The sequence below is a fragment of the Mauremys reevesii genome, linkage group 11, assembly GCF_016161935.1.
Source record: "Mauremys reevesii isolate NIE-2019 linkage group 11, ASM1616193v1, whole genome shotgun sequence".
NCBI lineage: Eukaryota > Metazoa > Chordata > Testudines > Geoemydidae > Mauremys > Mauremys reevesii.
Genome location: NC_052633.1, coordinates 27,019,195 through 27,038,138, shown reverse-complemented (window position 1 = coordinate 27,038,138; position 18,944 = coordinate 27,019,195). Strand labels below are relative to the sequence as shown.

The following is an 18,944-nucleotide window of genomic DNA, read 5'->3' as shown; positions in this document are numbered from 1 at the left end:
AGAAGGGCTGAGGGAAGGAGCCAGCCCTGTGGAGCTCGGTGACTCCTAGTACACAGCAGGCTGAATAAAACTTATGGTCACATACAATTAGAAATGCAGTGCACCCCTGCAATTGAAACCATAAATAAGAACCTAAAATAATTAAAGAATAAAATGGACTAGTATTTAACTGCTGTAAATAATCAATTTAAAATTTTCCCTAATATCTCTGTGGAATGGAAGCGTCTTTCTAATAAAGAATATCTTATGCCTGTAAGAATAATTAGGGGCCCAGTCATCCAGCCTTTACTCACACACATAATTCTGTTTACTTCAGTGGATTACTCATAAGCAAGGGCTGGATTGGCCCTTTAATAGTCCTCTGAGAGAAATAAAAGGCAGCTGGAATATTTACTTAACATTTTTCTTACGTTCTGCAGGTGTGTACAAAGCAATATTGTATTGCTTACTCAGGCCTTCAGGCGAAAGTTCGTCATTCCAGATTTCATGTCGTTTACTTCACACATTGATGAGCTGTTTGAAAGTGCTAAAAAACAATCTGGAGGACAGGTAATTTCCGTGTGTGTGTGTTTAATTTTGTTTATTCCCCTTCAAACCTGCCCAGCCTAAAAGAGAACCACGGTTTGTTAAAAGTCAAGCCAGTGGTTTATATTTGATATATTTTAAGATGACTGTTTTAGGGGTGGGAGGAGATTAGAATCCATTACAGAGGTTTTTTGAGTTCTTGCAACCTAGTAATTTTTTTATAGTTTTGGTTTAAATTAACCTAAACTGCATTAAATGTAGTATAGTCTCATGCTTTGACTGCCTTCAACATCTGAAAGCATTGCCAAGCTTCTAATGACTTTTGGGAATGAACCAAATTCTGGGTTTTCTTCTAATTGGAGAGGTTTCCTAATACTTAATAAAGCCATGGAAATACTGTCTTGGTACTGATGGGTTCTGAGCTAACTCATATCTGTGACCATATAAACATAATTAAATAGTATATGTTTAAAAAGACTTTGATTTAGTGAGGTAGCAGTAGGGGTTTGTATGTCTTGCGATCTGAATTCAAATTCTGTCTTGGACTAACAAGAGAAAAATTAATGTTGTTGCTTCCTCATGCTTATTTTTATAAATAACAGAACTGCTGTATGATTTGGCATGATTCGAGTTATCTGCAAGAGAGCTTTAAGCCTTGGATAATAAATCACTTAAGGACAGCATCTGAGACACTCTGGCATATCTCTGTGGGAGAAATTGTATATTTATCAATACTGTACTTCTGTTAGCCTACTGCAATTAATCCATTGCTTTCACCAATTTTGTTTACAAGATTTTTTAAAAACTCTTTGTTGCAAATTTAATTATGCTTATAATTTGAAGATCCTGAATGCATGTAAGTTTGGATGTAAATTCCTCCTAGACTAGTGGTTCTTAACCTTGACTGCAGCCTCTACCACTTTGGTTCTCAAAATATGTTCTTGCACCCCTTAAACCTAGATATATTTTTGTTTATACATTTTAACACTTACTGTAATATACAATGTTTATAAATACATAGGTTTGATGAAACAAAATAGTTGTACTTAAGTGCATGTACTTAATTTGTGTTTTCGAGGATTTACCTTCTAAAAAAATCTGGCATGTCTCATACCCCCAGAAAGGGCATCTCGCACCCCCAGGGGGTGCATAAACCCCAGGTTAAGAACCACTAGACCAAGCTGAAGGTTGTTATAGGTCACTGGAAAATACTTTTCTGTAAACTTGCAGTAAGGTTTTGGATTTTATCTGTGACTATTGGCACATTAATGTAGTCAGCCAGCATATCTCACATACAGTATGCTCCTTTTTTACAAAACCCTATTATTCAAACTTCTCTATCTGAATCCCATCCTTGTCCCCTCCCCAAAACATCAGCATGCTTTCAACCATCTGGTGGAACCCCCTTCACCCTTTCACAGCTGCTGGTAATGCATATCCCTGCCCCTTCGACTCCTCCCCACACCTCCACTGTGGAGTTGCTCTTCAGCTGGTTGCTGTCATAGCAGTGGCCCTGGATGATGCAGCACCGAGGTGCCCAGCTGCCATGCTGCTTCCTGGGTGGCCCACAGGAGCTAGTGATGGGTTGTGCACGCACCAAGCAGCTGCAGTAGAAGCCTGGGTGCAAGAGAGTCCGCTGCCTTGTAATTACTGCACACATGTGTAGTGATAATAGTAAAATCTATTCCCTGTACCGTTATTTCTGACTGTAAGGGAGAGCACTGGAGGGGATTGGTGCAAGAGACTTTCTTCTTGCTTATCCAAACTTCTGATTACCCGAATAAAATCTCTGTCCCCCAAGCTATTCGGAGAAATGGAATATGCTGTATTCCACAGCATAATATCCGCAGATGTTTATACCTGTTACAGTATATTGCTTAATAATGAAAATAAACATTTTAACAATCTAATGAACTGTATGATTTCATTTAATATTTTGGGTAGGTTGCTGACTATATTCCACAACTGGCCAAGTTCAGCCCTGATTTGTGGGGAGTGTCACTTTGCACAGTGGATGGACAGAGGTATATTTTTATCATGTTTAAGATTTTCACTATTGGTATAACTTAAACTACAGCAACAGGAGCAGAACTTTCTAATTGTGAAGTTATATGGCTCAGTTAAGTTTTATTGGTATTACCCGTACAGTAGAAACCACTTCATTTTATTTGGAGCAGTAGCCACCAGATCTTGTCTTTTGATATTTGGCAGTACAGCATCCATGACAGTAGCATTTAGTAGTGATCTTATGAATGAACTTCAGTATTAACCCAATGACTTTACAGCTGCAATAGATGACTTCTGTTGTTAGTAGCTACACAGTGAAGATTGGCTGTAAAGAGGACTTATTTGGGAGGCAATCTTTGATAGGAGCTATCTTTTGAGAAACCCCCTTTACTTCTGAAATTAGAATATATGTATTCTGACAAAAGGACTGGCCTCCCCCTGAGTTAGCTTGCCAGTTTTAATGTGTAATATGTTGTTACTTAAGTTAGTAACCTACTGAAAATTGTTTCACTGGTACATGAATTATTTCATTTGTTCTTTGCAGATCAGTTTTAAAATGTGACTCAAGATCTGTTCCTCTTTGTCATGCTCCTAAAGTTAGGATTTTGCCTTGTTAGGAATATTACAAAATATCTTAATGAAAGGCCATCAAATATATTGTTAATGCCATCAAAGGGGTTCTGTGAGCGCCATTAAAGGCCTCTTAAAATAATCTCCTTTTTGAAAACATAACAAAAAAGTGTACTCTTAAAACTCAGCTGACAGACAAGCACTTGGCAAGTTTGAAGACCCATATTTTAAGCGGATTCAGACTACTTTTGCTAATCCATCCTTGCTTTTACAAACATTCTGAATTAGTTGTTAAAACATACTAAGCAATCCATTTAATCAAATTTTGTCTTTCATAATCTCATTACAGAGCAGATGTTTGCACTGGGACCCTATGAAATGTAAATCCTAATGCTTGAACGCAGGTCTAGAAGCTCAAATCCAAGTTGGATTGCTTTAATTATCTAGACACAAACAGGTGTATCTGTTCTGGGTGCAGGTTGTATCTTAGTGACTTGAGCATAGGAGTGGGATTCAGGAACTCCTGAGTTTTAGCTCTGACAGATGCCTCTCTCTAGACTTCAGCAGCTCATTTACTTCTGTTTTCTTATTTATATAGTGATTACCAATGTTTGACTTCACTGTTGCCTTTACACAGGTTGGAAAAAACAAAACACGTTGAATTGATCAGAGACTTCTGTTCTTTTAAAATCTAATTTAACAATATTGGTAGTACAAAAAGCAATAAATAATAGTCTGAAGAGCTAGTGCAGCAATTAATCTTGGCACAGTGATCAAAAAAGGGAAAATATTAAATAATTTTATCTGTTTCTCTGCTAGGCATTCTGTTGGAGATACCAAAGTCCCCTTTTGTCTTCAGTCCTGTGTAAAGCCTTTGAAATATGCTGTTGCTGTTAATGACCTTGGCACAGAGTATGTGCACAGATATGTTGGTAAAGAGCCTAGTGGATTAAGATTCAACAAACTGTTCCTGAATGAAGATGGTAAGAATTATATAATATTTAATAATGAGAATCGTCTACTTCTTGTTAGAGATCAGAATATCATAAAGGAAGATACCGTGTGGTGTTTTTTGTTTTTTTATTCAGTACATCCGATTTGTATCCTCTCACCAAGCTGATTATTAGGTTCCGTGCCCTCAAAGTATTTTGCCCATGGAATTGTTTCACCCTTTGATTATAACAGTTACCAGTTTTGTCTCACTTCCAGAATTGGCATAATATACTTCATTGGGTTTTTTAATTACCTGTGTACAATTTTATAAATATTAGTTATGGCGATTATTGTAAAGTACCTTTCATAATGTATGTTTTTAAAAAAAATATTATGAAATTCAACTCTTTATTTAATTAAGTGGAGCTGGGTAGCTAGTCTTGCCTTCTGCAAAACGATTTCTTGATCATAGAATGAGATGTTAAATTGATTGAAAGAAATGTAATTATGAGTCATCCTCTCCATTCTCACAGAGAAACTGGTGCTAGTGCCAGATACAAATGCTGGTTGGCGTCCAGATAATAGAAGTGGAAGATGGGACTGTCCCCCACAGATTATCTAACACTGAAAAAGTGTTCTGCTTCTGATTCAAAACAAATGTTTGAAATAGATTTTTTTTTGTTTCACTAGAATGTTTTATCTAAAATAATTCTATATAATATTTTATCTAGACTGCTTTTACTGTATATAGTAATACATGAGCATAAAAGTGCTGCTTTTTAAAAACAGAGTACTAAAATGTTGGACAGATGACTCATTTAACCTTGGGGGAAACACTGGATTTTTGTCTCTGAAACAAATATTTCTAGTGGATCTTGCTCAGTAAGAGGTCAGACAACATTTCTGTTGCCATGGTACTGCAATTAATATTTAATAGAATTTGATCATGAAAGATGTAACCCTTTAAGAACATTGTCTTTGTGTTGAGGAATATATTTAATTCTTACATGAACATGAATTTTCTATTACTGAGATGTAGCAATTAGCATTTTGTTCCATCGTGCATAGTGTTTGGTTTTTTGTTTTGTTTGATAATGTCCACAAATGTTGAGGTGCTGTACAAACATAGAAGAGGAGGAGCTGTTTCTGCCTTGAAAAACTCCCAATCTAAAAAGTAGGGATGTTACTGAAAATCAGCCAGCTTTATATTATATCCTCAATTTAGCGTAGTTCCTATTGATATAATGAGGAAAGGCATAGAAGTTATGGTTTTCTTGTTTTAATACAGGTTTAGAACAAAAAAATCCAGTTAAATAAGAAAATTAATAACTAGTAAATTCTTTTTTTATATTGATATAATTAGTTTAAACAAACGAGCAAAATAATTATAGAATTATAGAATCTTTTTTGTTGTTGTTGTTGTTTTTAAATACTCTCCTACATGAAATTAACTGAAAATGTGTGTCAGTATATTACAATGTTATTTTTCTGCTGGCTGACATAAAGCTAAGGACAGAGGCAAAATAACAGTAAATTAGACGTTTTCCTGTCATAATTGAAATGTAAATCCATAGAACAGATGCTGAAAATCAGGAGCTAGGCAGACAGTGTAGTTGCATAGAGAGAAGGAATATTTTTTTTGTATATAATGTTAGGTTAATTTATAGCGAATTTGTGTCATCTGGGTGCAGCAGAGCACCTGGCACACATTTGGTCTTTCATGAACATGTACTCCTCTTAAATGAGCAGGTTTGTAAATGGGAGTTATACATTGTATCCTTTAGGATTGTTTGGGGTTTTTTTGTATTTCTCCACCTATAATGCTAGTATTGAGACTCCAGCTAGAAAGAGGGACAGGGACAATTGTAAGGAAAATTGAAAAAAAAACAAAAAAACAAAATAAAAAACCTTCTAAAAATGAATTGAACTAACTTTTCTAAGGATAAAAATGTTGTTAAATGTTAAGGTATCTTAGAAACTTTAAGGGCTACAGGCTTGGCTATGTTCCCTTTGGAAGACAGGGACTATCCCTGTCCAGAAATAGAAAACTCTCATTTTTAGCTCAGTGGCATTGTGAAATATCTCACAAGCCTCCTCCTAAACCATAGGAACTAATCCAGAACTAATTGTCCATCCTGCACCTTGAAGCAGATCAGGAATTTCAAATGTTAGAATGTCTCTCTGGACTATGTATTAGTGGGCTGACTGCAGGTGAGATGGTTTTTAAGGAATTATTGAATGGCCCACCCCAAAATCAAAGGAGGCCAAACGCATGGACCTCTTTGGCAGGAAAATTTATTCTACAGGGGGCCTCTCTCTTCTAATCGTGAACCAGCTTGCGATTCTCAGCAGATACAGTTATAATTTGTGGTCTGCGATCCTTAAGTTCCAAGAACTCCCATCTGAGTCCCGCATGGAACTGGGGGCCATTGCCAAGGAGGGCAAGCTGGTAGCCCAAACGTCGGTCCAGGGCTCCCTTGACTCTGCGGACGCAGCAGGTCGCACTTTGGCCTCCGGCATCGCCATGTGTCAGAATGCATGGCTCCAGTCATCCGGCCTCCCACCTGAAGTGCAGCACACTATTCAGGATCTTCCGTTTGACGGCCAGAGCCTGTTTGCTGAGCAAACTGATTCTTGCCTGCATACCCTGAAAGACACAAAGGAACACCATAAAATCCTTGGGCATGCATACTCTGGCAACTCAAAGAAAGCCATTTAAGCCTCAGCCCCCGCAACAGCACCCCTTCCCTCCCAGACCTAGGCAGGACTGCTCCTGTAGAAGAAGCAGGTACCCACACCCTTCTTTGGGACAGAGCCAGGGCCAATCCAAGCACTCCCGGGCCCTAAGCGCCAATTTTGAAGGTGCGCTTGAGGATGGACTACCAGTGCAAAACCCGGCCAGCTATCCCTTCCTGAACCATCTATCCCGTTTCTACCATGCCTGGTCCCTTATTACATTGGACTGTTGGGTCCTTCGCACAATAGAGGCGGGATATCCTATCCACTTCCCGTCTTACCCCCCCCCACCCCCTTCCTTTCCTGTCCCTCTTTGGGAACCCCTCGCAAGAGCAACTTCTCATCCATGAGGTACAGACACTCCTCGCCCTAGGAGCAGTGGAGGAAGTGCCTCAAGAACTCAGGGGCAGGGGTTCCTACTCGTGCTACTCCCTCATTCCCAAGGCAAAAGGAGGCTTAAGGCCCATTCTGGACCTCAGGGAGCTCAACAAGAACATCGTCAATGTGAAGTTCCTTATGGTCTCCTTCGCCACGATGATCCCCTCCCTGGACCCGGGAGATTGGTATGCCACCCTCGATATGAAAGACGCCTACTTTCACGTCTCAATCACCCCGTCCCACAGACGTTTTCTCCAGTTCGTGATGCACAAGATGCACTACCAGTTCACAGCTCTCCCGTTGGGCTTGTGCACAGCCCCTCGTGTCTTCACCAAGTGCATGGTGGTCATGGCAGCTTTTCTTCGCTGTCATCACGTTCATGTGTTCCCATACCTCGACGACTGGCTTATTCGGGGTTGATCTCACCAGCAAGTCCGGTCTCAGGTGCGGTTGGTCATGGACACGTTCAATCATTTGGGCATCATGCTGAACGCCAGCAAGTCTGTACTCTCACCGACACAGATGATAGTTTATCGGAGCAGTCTTAGACACGTCCCAAGCTCGGGCTTTCCTCCCAGAGGCCTGGCATCTAGCTCTAACAAACATAATCACCAACCTCTGCAGATTCCCCACCACCACAGCGAGGCAGTGTCTCAAGCTGCTGGGTCACATGGTGTCCTGCACCTACACAGTGTAACACACCAGACTACTTCTCCAACCCCTACAGACGTGGTTGGCATCTGTATATCGACTGGGCCACGACAACCTAGATATGGTGCTTATGGTCCCGAGCCCCACGCTCGACTCCCTGCATTGGTGACTGGACCCTCAAACGGTAGGTGCTGGGGTCCCATTTCATCCTCCCCAACCCACCCTAACTCTGGTCACGGACGCATCCACGTTGGGATGGGGGGCTCACCTCAAAGACCTGACAATGCAGGGTCTGTGGCAGGAGAACGAGCTAACTCTCCATATCAGTATCAAGGAACTCAGGGCGATCCGCCTTGCATGTTAAGCGTTCCTTCCTCACCTACGAGACCATTGCATAGAAGTTCTGACAGACAACACCATGGCGATGTTTTATCTGAACAAACAAGGTGGAGCCCGGTCGTTGCCACTCTGCCACGAAGCCCTTCTTCTGTGGGAATTCTGTTTAGCCCACTCCATCACTCTCCAAGCTTTGTACCTGCTGGGTGTTCAGAACATGCTGGCAGACAGCTTGAGCAGATGCTTCCCCACTCATGAATGGTCGATTTGCCCAGATGTCATCTACTCAATCTTCTGCACCAGGGGTTTCCCCGTATCGACTTGTTCACTTCGCGGACCAACAGGAAGTGCCCAGCCTTCTGCTCCTTCAGGGGTCACAGTCCGGGCTCGATCGCGTACGCTTTCCTGATCCCGTGGTCGGGCCAGCTACTCTATGCTTTTCCGCCATTCCCCCTGATCCACAAAGTACTTCTCAAGGTCCACAGGGACAAGGCAGATGTCATGCTGGTGGCCCCTGCCTGGGCCCACCAGTGCTGGTATCCCACCCTGTTGGAGCTATCGATACGGGAGCCCCAACGTCTTCCTCTCAGTCGCTACCTCATCTCGCAGAACTACGGTCGTCTCCTACACCCGGACCTTCAGTCGCTCCATCTTATGGCCTGGAGGATCCGTGGTTAAACCAGGCTGAGCATGCCTGCTCGGACTCGGTACGGTGCATACTCCTGGAAAGCAATAAACCCTCTACCAGACTCACTTACGAAGCCAAATGGAAAAGGTTTTGCACCTGGTGCGCCCAGCAGCAGGTATCCCCACTTCAAGCTCCAATACCCTGCATCCTGGACTACTTAATGCACTTGAATGACCAACATCTTGCCTTCGGTTCCCTCAAGGTTCACCTTGCGGTCATTTCAGCATTCCACCCAGGAGTAGTGGGACACTCAGTGTTCGCACACCCGGTCGTGTGGCGCTTCCTGAAAGGTTTGGAAAAGATCCATCCGCTGATGAAACCTCACGTGCTGGCCTGGGACCTGAACTTGTTTCTTTCCTGTCTGATGGGTCCTTCTTTTGAGCCACAGGCTTCCTGTTCACTCCCCTACCTTTCCTGGAAGGTCGCCTTCCTAGTGACCATTACTTCAGCATGCTGGGTTTCCGACCTATGAGCTCTCACATCTGAACCACCTTATACCATCTTCCACAAGGGTAAAGTTCAGTTGAGGCCTCACCCAGCCTTCCTGCCAAAAGTGGTATCTCGTTTCCATGTAAGCCAGGACATTTTCCTGCCGGTTTTGTATCCGAAACCACATGCCAACCTTTGGGAGCAGCGTCTTCATTCACTGGACGTTAGAAGAGCCCTCGCCTTCTATATAGACCGCACAAGGTCATTCTGTAAGACGACTCAGCTGTTCGTCACCATTGCAGAACGGATTAAGGGCACTCCGGTCTCTGCCCAGTGGATATCTTTATGGATTACTGCATGTATCCGTACCTCCTACAATCTGGTGAAAGTCCCTCCGCCTGCTGTTACGGCTCACTCCACAAGGGCTCAGGCATCGTCTACAGCCTTTCTGGCAAATGTACCCCTTCAGGACATCTGCAGGGCTGCTACATGGGCCTCAGTGCATACCTTCACGTCGCACTATGTCATGGTCCAGCAATCCCGAGATGACGTAGCCTTCAGAAAGGCTATTTTTCAGTCCATACTACCTTGACTGCGACCCCACCTCCGAGGTAAGGCTTGGGAGTCACCTAACTGGAATTGATATGAGCAAGTACTCGAAGAAAAAACGGTTACTCACCTTTTTGTAACTGTTGTTCTTCGAGATGTGTCTATTCCATTCCCCCCCACCTTCCCCTCTGTCGGAGTATCTGGCAAGAAGGAACTTAAGGGGGGGTCGAGCTGGCAGTGTCTTACAGAAAAAATTCTTGTTGTTAGTCCCTAAGTGCATGACTTTGCACTATTAAATTTCATCCCATTTCTATTACTCCAGTTTACAAGGTTGTCCAGATCATTTTGTATGATATTCCGGTCCTCCTCTGTATTGGCAATACCTCCCAACTTTGTGTCATTGCAGATTTTGTTAGCACACTCCCACTTTTGTGCCAAGGTCAGTAATAAAAATGTTAAATAAGATTTGTCCCAAGACTGATCCTCCATCTGCTTGAATCCTCTTAGAAACTCAACCATAGTTTCCACCTGCATTTCCAAACCTTGGATCTTCTCTTCCATCAGCTCTATCAGGCAGCACTTAATGAAGCTTTTCTCAGGTACCTGCTTCAGGATCATGTACATTCCACAGCTTCCTCATCTGGTCATCTTCATTGACTGTTACATTGCTTGGATCACAGCCACTGTTGCTTCTGTGTCTGTCATACCCTTCCCACCTAAAGTTCACTACCCCCTTATTACCAGAGGCTTCTCCTCCAACAGTATTCCCTCTTGTTTACAGCTCTGTTTGCTGGCTCTTGTGGATTGCCATATTAGTGTTCTGTAAGCTCTCCTGCTCCTATAGCACTTCTTAACATGGTTTCACTTGAGTGCAGACATTTCACTGAGGTAGGAAATCCTGTGGTAATTTTAGATATAACAGATGGCTCATTTTTCCTTTGGTTGAGACATTTTCAAGTGATCTCTTAAGACAGGTTTGCCAGTTAGATATGATCCATAGTTTTATATTCAATAGTGTTATATTTTTCTCTACTAACTTGAGATGGTTTCATCTGAAATTTTAGAATTAAGATTTCTTTATCATGTTTACTCATCTCATTACTACATAAGAACGAATATAGTGTCATATCCCCTTGGTATAGTTCCAGGTATGTAAGTGTCTGTCGTCTGAGCCAAAGGCAAAATGATTCAGCTGTTAGGTCTAAAAATTACAGAAGCACAACAGCTCAATATTTATATGGCATAGTATGCATATACTTGTATTAAGCAGGCAGTATTCCTTATCATAGTGAAAATTGTTCACTGCAGGGTACCATGTTAAGTGCTATGGGAGTAGAAGTTTGTATAAAACAAGTTGGGATGTTGAATGCTAATCTGATGATCATAAGTAACCTGAAGCATCAGTATGCTCTTTATTTCAATATAACATTCTGTATGGATCTGACAATGGCTATGAAGCACACAGAGGTAGTGAAGGTAGCTGAATTTTCTCCCTTTTTTGTCATTTATATCACAACAACTGTTAATGCGGTGTTTTATGTTAATCCACTCTTTAAAAAATCCTGTCTATAATGATGTGAGAATACTCATATAAGAGAAGACATTGTAAGTAGCACTTGAACAATAAAAAGCCAAAACAACTCCTTAAATCTAAAGTCTGTGGCATATACATTTTTTCATTTCTTCTCCAAACAATGGCAATTAGATGACTTATTTGGGCTTCCTGTTTGAACAGTTTCCTTCTTCAAAAAGATTTTGGTGTGTTCTGCTAATAATTCTTTGCACTAATAGAGCAACTTTCATTTAGGTATCTTAAATTGCTTTACAAAAGTGTATTATTCCTAATTTACAAATGAGCAAATTGTTGCACAGGGAGGATGTGAGGTTTTTCCAAGATACTATAAATCATTGTATTAGCTGAAATTAGTGTTTGGTTTCTTAATGCTCTGCTGCTACGTAATTGCACATTGGGATGTATATTTATAACAGGGCTTGTCTTCACTACCAGGGAGACTGACACTGCTGCAATTGATGCAGCCGGTGTCAATTTAGCGGGTCTAGTGAAGACCCACTAAATCGACAGCACAGTGCTGTCCAGTTGACCCTGGTACTCCACTTTTCCAAGAAGAGTAAGGTAAGTTGACCAGAGAACAGGGTGAATAAAAATCAATGATTTAAAAAAAAATTAAAAAATCGATTTTTATTTAAATCAGATTTTTGATAGGTTTTTTCCTCAAAAAGCAGTTTATCAAAAAATAGTGTTAATTAAGATACACTATAGCTCAGAGATCTCATCATGGAATAGGGATTATAAATTCTAATTCTATAATATGAGACAATATATTCATGTAATGTTTAAGAAAAGTTTTGTAAATAAATTCCAATAGTTCATAGATTAGGGACCCAATCTCATGGGGTTCTACAGGCTTCTGTATAGATTATTTAGGTTAATCTTTCTATCTACCCAATGGGACTCAGTGCTCAGTCTAGAAGATACCATCAGAGATGCTTAGTTTTGCAGCTGTCAAACTGTGGATTTTTGTCTCCAGAGGTAACATGCTTGTTAACAACAAAAATGTTTTAAAATAAATAATATATAGAGGTGAGAAATAACAGACCTCAACAAATTTGTCCCTCTACAAATTTGTGTACACAGAGTCAATCCCTTACCTCTCTCTGAAAGTGAAAAGTTTTAAAAAGTTCAATGAATAGAAGATTGTTGGGCATGGAATAGATCTGGACAAGGAGAAGTCCGGAGATAAATGTGAGAAGCAAGGGACATATGCTTGTTTTGTTAAAATATTATATGTTTGCTGTTGAAGAAAAAAATCCAGAATACTTAATGTTGTTGTTTTAGTTAAATAAAACAATTTAAATATCTGTCTGGTGGTGGTCTCTTCCTAATACAGCATGGCAAGAAAAATCCTTCAAATATTAATGATTAACCTGTTGAATTGGAGACAGTTCACCTCCCAATGACTTCAAATAAATATCTGCTTCAATTACCTTTGGTAAATGAAATAACCAAACAATCATTCATTTTCTGATATAGCTGTAAAACTAAACAGTGATTTATTTTGAAAATTTTTCAGATTAATGTGTACCTTCTAAAAATGAAACCTACATCTATCTCTGAGTTGTGAAGAATATGTATTAAGGTTATAACAACCAACAAGAATGCACTTTTATGTAGAAAACCATGATTAAATCGAGTCTTCCTGACTAGTGATTTAAATCATGATTTAAATCAAATCCACCATGCCAGAGAATGTTCCCTGTCAATGCAGCGCAGTGAAGAAGTTTATTCACCTAGCTGGAGTAGGCGTAACTTAGGTCGACTTCCACCCTGGTATGAAGACAAGCCCTTACTTAACAGGAGTCATGCTTATCTGTCAGTTACACCTGTTTGTACTTGATTAACCACAGGTTGTGGACTTTATGGAAAGCTTCTTTTGGAGGCTGAAAGTAAAGGCCTGGCTTGATCCTTGAGAGTATAGCACTAAATACTTACGTGGGTTCTCTTGCTTCCCGAGTGAAAGGACTGTCTGTGTGAACAGCCCTTGTGTAGGGGCTCCCTGCACTCTTCTTCCTATCTCTTACATTGCGCACCTGTCCAAAGGCTTAGCATGCCTTATATGTTCTGGGAAGCATGACATGTATTTGACCTGAGCCATGATCTTTTCAAATATATGTATAGTGTGCAAGAGTTGACCTTTTCTTTCTGTACGCGGAGTTTGCAAGCCAAATAACTAGGGAGTCAACACAAAAAGGGCATAAGGTCAACAGAGAAAAAGCAACTGGGAAAACTGTCAGAGAAGAGATGGTGTAATTTGAGTATACTAGGGGAAAGGTCTAAGTTGCATATGGAATAATGGTATGGGTGTAGGCTTGAGCAGTTATTCCAACAATGCAACAGTAATGAACCATTAGAATAATAACTTCACTGTTGTACAATATGGTTCTCACGGAGGCTCCATTGTAAATACACATTTCTCCGATAAACAAATGACTCTTCTCCTGTGGACTATTTATTTTCCCTTTGGGATGGAGATATTTGATCTGCATGACCATGTTAGAGAAAAGAGAATCCATGATGGGCTGAGGGAAAGAAACATGCTTCTTATATGATCAGATAACCTATATCAGTATTAATATTTCTGTCACATTTAAATTTGACAGTTATACACTGAATAGTGTATTGGAGGACATAATTGTTGGGGAACAAATCTCAATGCTGGGCACAAAGAGGGCAAACCAGCTAATATGGAAAGGATATCAGGGTTTGTGCTTTGGAGTACTGTGTCTTTGGTGGATCTGAGGACATCTGGTGCAAATGTACCCATAGGTACTTGAGGTTGCATTAATAATGTAGGAGGAGACTGTGGGGACTTTAGTAGGCCAGGTAAGTTTTCTTTCATTCTCAGTTAAACTTCAAATAAAAGTGTAGCCAATGACTTTTAATGTTTGCCTGCATGGCATATATTTATGTATATGGTTTAGTGGCATTTGATAATCGTTTTGTCTATCTGCTCCCTAAACTGAATAGTACGTGGAGGAATAGTAATAATTTTGAGACAAGGTGGGTGAGGTAATATGCTTTTATTAGACCAATTTCTGTTGGTGAGAGAGACGAACTTTTGAGCCACACAGAGCTCTTCAGGTCTGGGAAATGTACTCTGAGCAGCATAGCTAAATGCAAGGTGGAACAGATTGTTTAGCATAAGTAGTTAGCACACATTATGTGGGACCATTCAAGGCCTGTTAACAGCTCTGCAGTAATAGGATAAAAAGAGGGGGTGAGTAGGTTACAAATTGTTGCAGAAAGGCATAAATCCGTTGTCTCTATTCAGTCCATGATTTTTAGTATCTAGCAAAGTTATGAATTTCAACTCCCAGGCTCATCTTTTCAAAGTGTTGTGCAAGTTTCCTTTGAGGATGAGGACTGAGAGGTCAGATATAGAGTGAACCCGTTGTGAAAAGTGTTCACCCATAGGCGATAGGGTGTTTTTTGTCTTTTTATAATTTTCCTGTGAGAGCGCATTTGGGATGCTAGTGATTGTGTGGTTTCACCCACGTTGTTGTTGTTGTGGCATATAGTGCACTGGATGCAGGTGTACAACATGTTGAGTTACGTGTATAGGATCCATGTATCTCGAAAGGTGTGTTGGGCAGGGTGGGGGGTAGTATTTATCATTGTGGTAGTGGAGATATGTCTGCATGTTTTGCATCTGTTTTTCTGGAAGGGTCTGGTGCCACTTCGAGTTGGTGTGTCCTGGTCTGTGGGGAACTTGCTTCTGATGATGAAGTTGCAGGTTTTTTTTTAAAGGCCACAAGAGGGAGTTCGGGAAAGAGTTCTTTCAGGATGGGGTCCCCATCAAGTATTGTGTTACAGTTGTTTGATACCCTATATGGCGTCCAGTGTGGGGTGGTAGGTGACAACTAGGGGTGTGTGGTCGGAGGGGGTTTTATTTTTATATTGAAGCAAGTTCTCTTGGGGTATTTGGGTGGCCCATACCATGATGTGATCTGCTTCTCTGGTGAAGGTGATTTTAAGTGTGTTAAGAATATACATTCCAGACTTTCTCCTCTTAGTTTATTCTATGGTATCTGAGTGCCTGGTTGTAGATAACAGATTCTTGGTGTTTGGGGTGGTTCATAGATCTGTGAATGTAGGTGTGGTAATCCGTGGTTTCTTGTATATGGTTGTCTATTGGGTTCATTGTTGAAGTTGATTGTGCTGGCTCTTGCCAGGAGAAGTTGGTCCAGTAAAATATATTACCTCACCCACCTTGTGTCTCTAATATCCTGGGACTGCCACTGCTACAGCTACACTGCATAATAATAATTTAGGCAGTCATATGAAAAGATTGACATCAGACCAAAATCTGTCAAAATGTTGGCATGTCACTCATTGGCAAACAAGTTTAATTATAACACAAACCTGTATTCTTTGTCATTGGAAAATGTGCCATACCCTTGCTGATGGCATTTTTTCTAGTATATGTTATATCATTAGTCAGTCACTTCTCAGGAAAGAGAGCACTGTTTTTTTTTAAAGTTTGTGTAATAAGATAGCTTTTATTTTTTCCACTTCCCTAAGTGCACATATTCACAGGAGAAATGTACTTATTCATAGGGTTTGAAAAGTTACTTGCACATGGATAGGAGTCTTTCTGTAGGGTGGTCAGCCTGATATTGAACCCAGGCAGAATCATGAAATGGGTGATGTGTGATGCAATCCATAAGGAATTAAAGTATGATAGCACAATTTAATGCCAATCAACATGATTTTATGGAAAATAAATCTTGTCAAACTGTGGTTTTGATGAAATTACAAGTTTGGTTGATTGGTCCAAGTACAGATTACTGAGGGGACCCCTCTAAAAACATCCCCTTAGGACACTGATTCTCAATTTTTCCAGACTAATGTACCCCTTTCAGGAGTCTTGATTTATTCTGAGAACCGTACCCAAGTTTCACCTCACTTAAAAAGTACTTGCTTACAAAATCAGACATAAAAGTACAAAAGTGTCACAACACACTATTACTGAAAAATTGTGTACTTTCTCATTTTTACCATATAATAAAATAAAATTATTGGAATGTAAATATTGTACTTATGTTTCAGCATATAGGATACAGAGCAATATAAAACAAGCCAACTGCATGAAATTTGAGTTTGACTTTGCTAGTACTTTTTATGTAGCCTGTTGTACAATACCTCCAGGGGTAAATGTACTCCAGGATGAAAACGACTGTCTTACAATTACTTTTTGAGAACCATTTTTTAATCCATTTTTAGTATGGGCTCCACTGGTTTTGTTTAATGCTAACTTATCAGAATGGCTTAGTATTTGTCTAATACAAGTCAGAAGCCTACGTATGTTATGTCAACTTAGTCTGTGTGACACTCAGATTTAAACATTTTAAAAATAGGCTTTAGTTCTGTCCAGGGTATTAACGTACTCCTTTTTGAAACTAGTATCAGTAGTACATAATTGCTCTCATGAAATGTGCTAGTTAGAGTAAATTTATATGAGCCTTCCCTGCATGGTTGGTGAGTTTATAAATAGTAGGGAGCTAACAGCATCTGCTTGTTAAGGATTTTAGTACTCTTACAGCTAACTAAGAGATTCCCTAGTAAAATCTACCATGCATGTACACCACCTGGGTTTGACATTTGCTTGGAAGACTTTGGGTTCATACATTAATTGATGTGTTGTTCATCCACCTATTGTTTCCTAATATAATAGTTAAAGTACGGATAATGGATTCATTATTCAGTTAAGACTATAAATATAATTCAGGACCAGTTAGGAATAACCTTTTCACATAACTGTTTCAGCGCACTGTATGTAGTAGAATAGTAACAAATGAAAATTACGTATTCAGAAGGCAGAGGCTGCAGTGTTGTAGATGTGATGTGTTCCACTTTGTGGAGTAAAGTATGCTATAAGTTCTAGAGTGATACACTTGTAGTGCATATTTTTTGCATTTACATATTGCTCAAATATATAATGTTGGATTACAGTATTGTAATTTATGATTACAGTAAAATAAAACAGCCATAGCTTCAAGAAACGTTTTATAATTTTTACTCAAATATGTGTCGGCTGACTTTGATTTATTTATTTTTTTAATTTTATTTTAAACAAGTGTGAACTTCAGCCCTAAGGATGTACATGTAATTGAAAAATTTTATTTCACAGACAGGCCTCACAATCCTATGGTGAATGCTGGAGCAATTGTGATCACTTCCTTAATCAAGGTAAAACGTTCACACTTAGTTTTGTTTTGAGTATTGCATTTGAATGAGGAAAATTAGCAGTCAGTAGTACTGTACATTTGTGTGTGTGTGTGTATGGATAAGAAGGCTAATTGGAATATTGTAACTAGCGCGCAGAAGCATGCAAACAAGCTGTATAACTTGCAAAGTAAGCACTTCAAAACAAGGGCAGTACTAAAACTTTCATTAATGAGATTTCTGAAAGAGAGATACCATGATCTGACCCAGAGTCATTTGGCTGAAAGATTGTTTGCCTCTTCTTCTGTTTATAATTTTATTTTTACTACTTTACCCATCCAGTTAGCCTCTTGTATGCTGGGCAAAGCAGACAAATGGATAAGATTGACTACTTATCTCACTGAGAGATTTAGTGCAATTTTGTTGTGAGAAATGTCATTTAGTCATCGTCAGAGGCTGAGTACATCCTCAGAAATGCACTAAATCTTCTCTCGCCTAATGAGAAAGAGTCACAAGAGTGCTTCTGGACTTAGATTCTCCTGTCTTGCATAAAAGTACAATAGGATTTTTTTTTCCTTCTGAGGAAAATTAGAGTGCTTTACAATTTAGCTATCATTTATAGGAGCTGCACAACTCCTAAATTCCATGCTCTTCTATTAAACTTGTCCACAATTAACTTCCTGTGTAGCTAAATCACTTGTTTAGTTATTACTTTGTATTTAGTATTACTTTGAACATAAAATATCCACTTTCTCAAATAAGTGGTTGGAAACTAACAGCTGTGCATGTTTCCATGAGTAAATATTAGATTACAGTACATAGCAAATATTGCCCTGGTAGGCCATGATCCTGCATAAACGCATATTTGTTTTGAAAGCCAGGATTTTGCCCTTAGTATGGGTGTGCAGGTGTATTGTAAATGTGGATCGTATGGTGACTTACTCAGATCTTGTCTACATTAGACCTTACATCAGTATAACTTTTGTCGCTCAGGGTATTAATAAGCCACTCCCTGAATGACGTAAGTTTTATACCGATCTAAGCGCTGGTATACACACCACTATGTGAGTGGGAGAGCGTTTTCTGCCAACATAGCTACTGCTGCTCTTCAGGGCTAGAGTAATTAAGTTGAAGGGAGAGCTCTTTCCCATTGACTTAGTGTCTGCACTAGCAGCGCTATAGTGATACATCTGTGCTGCTGTAAGTGCTGTAGTGTAGATGTAGCCCCAGTGTTAATCAGACCATTGCTGCAATCCTCGGAATGAAAATCTAGTTTTGTAATGGTGAATCAGAATCTAGAAGTTGCTGACTTTTAGTGAATATTTCAGTCCTCCATAGTTTTGATGTGGAAAATTTTAAACTAGATTACATAATTTTTCCAAGCATGACTTCTTAATT

At 39.8% G+C, this 18,944-nt stretch overlaps 1 protein-coding gene across 4 annotated transcripts in view; it reads left to right on the top strand.

Moving 5' to 3' along the window:
• GLS (glutaminase) overlaps window positions 1-18,944 on the top strand; it is a 111,659-nt gene that overhangs the window by 24,874 nt on the left and 67,841 nt on the right. For all 4 annotated transcript variants that reach the window (XM_039493927.1, XM_039493928.1, XM_039493931.1 and 1 more), the window contains 4 exons: window positions 420-549; window positions 2,470-2,549; window positions 3,922-4,085; window positions 17,512-17,570. In XM_039493927.1, coding sequence (XP_039349861.1) covers window positions 420-549; window positions 2,470-2,549; window positions 3,922-4,085; window positions 17,512-17,570 — 433 coding nt within the window. The remainder of the gene's footprint in view (window positions 1-419; window positions 550-2,469; window positions 2,550-3,921; window positions 4,086-17,511; window positions 17,571-18,944) is intronic.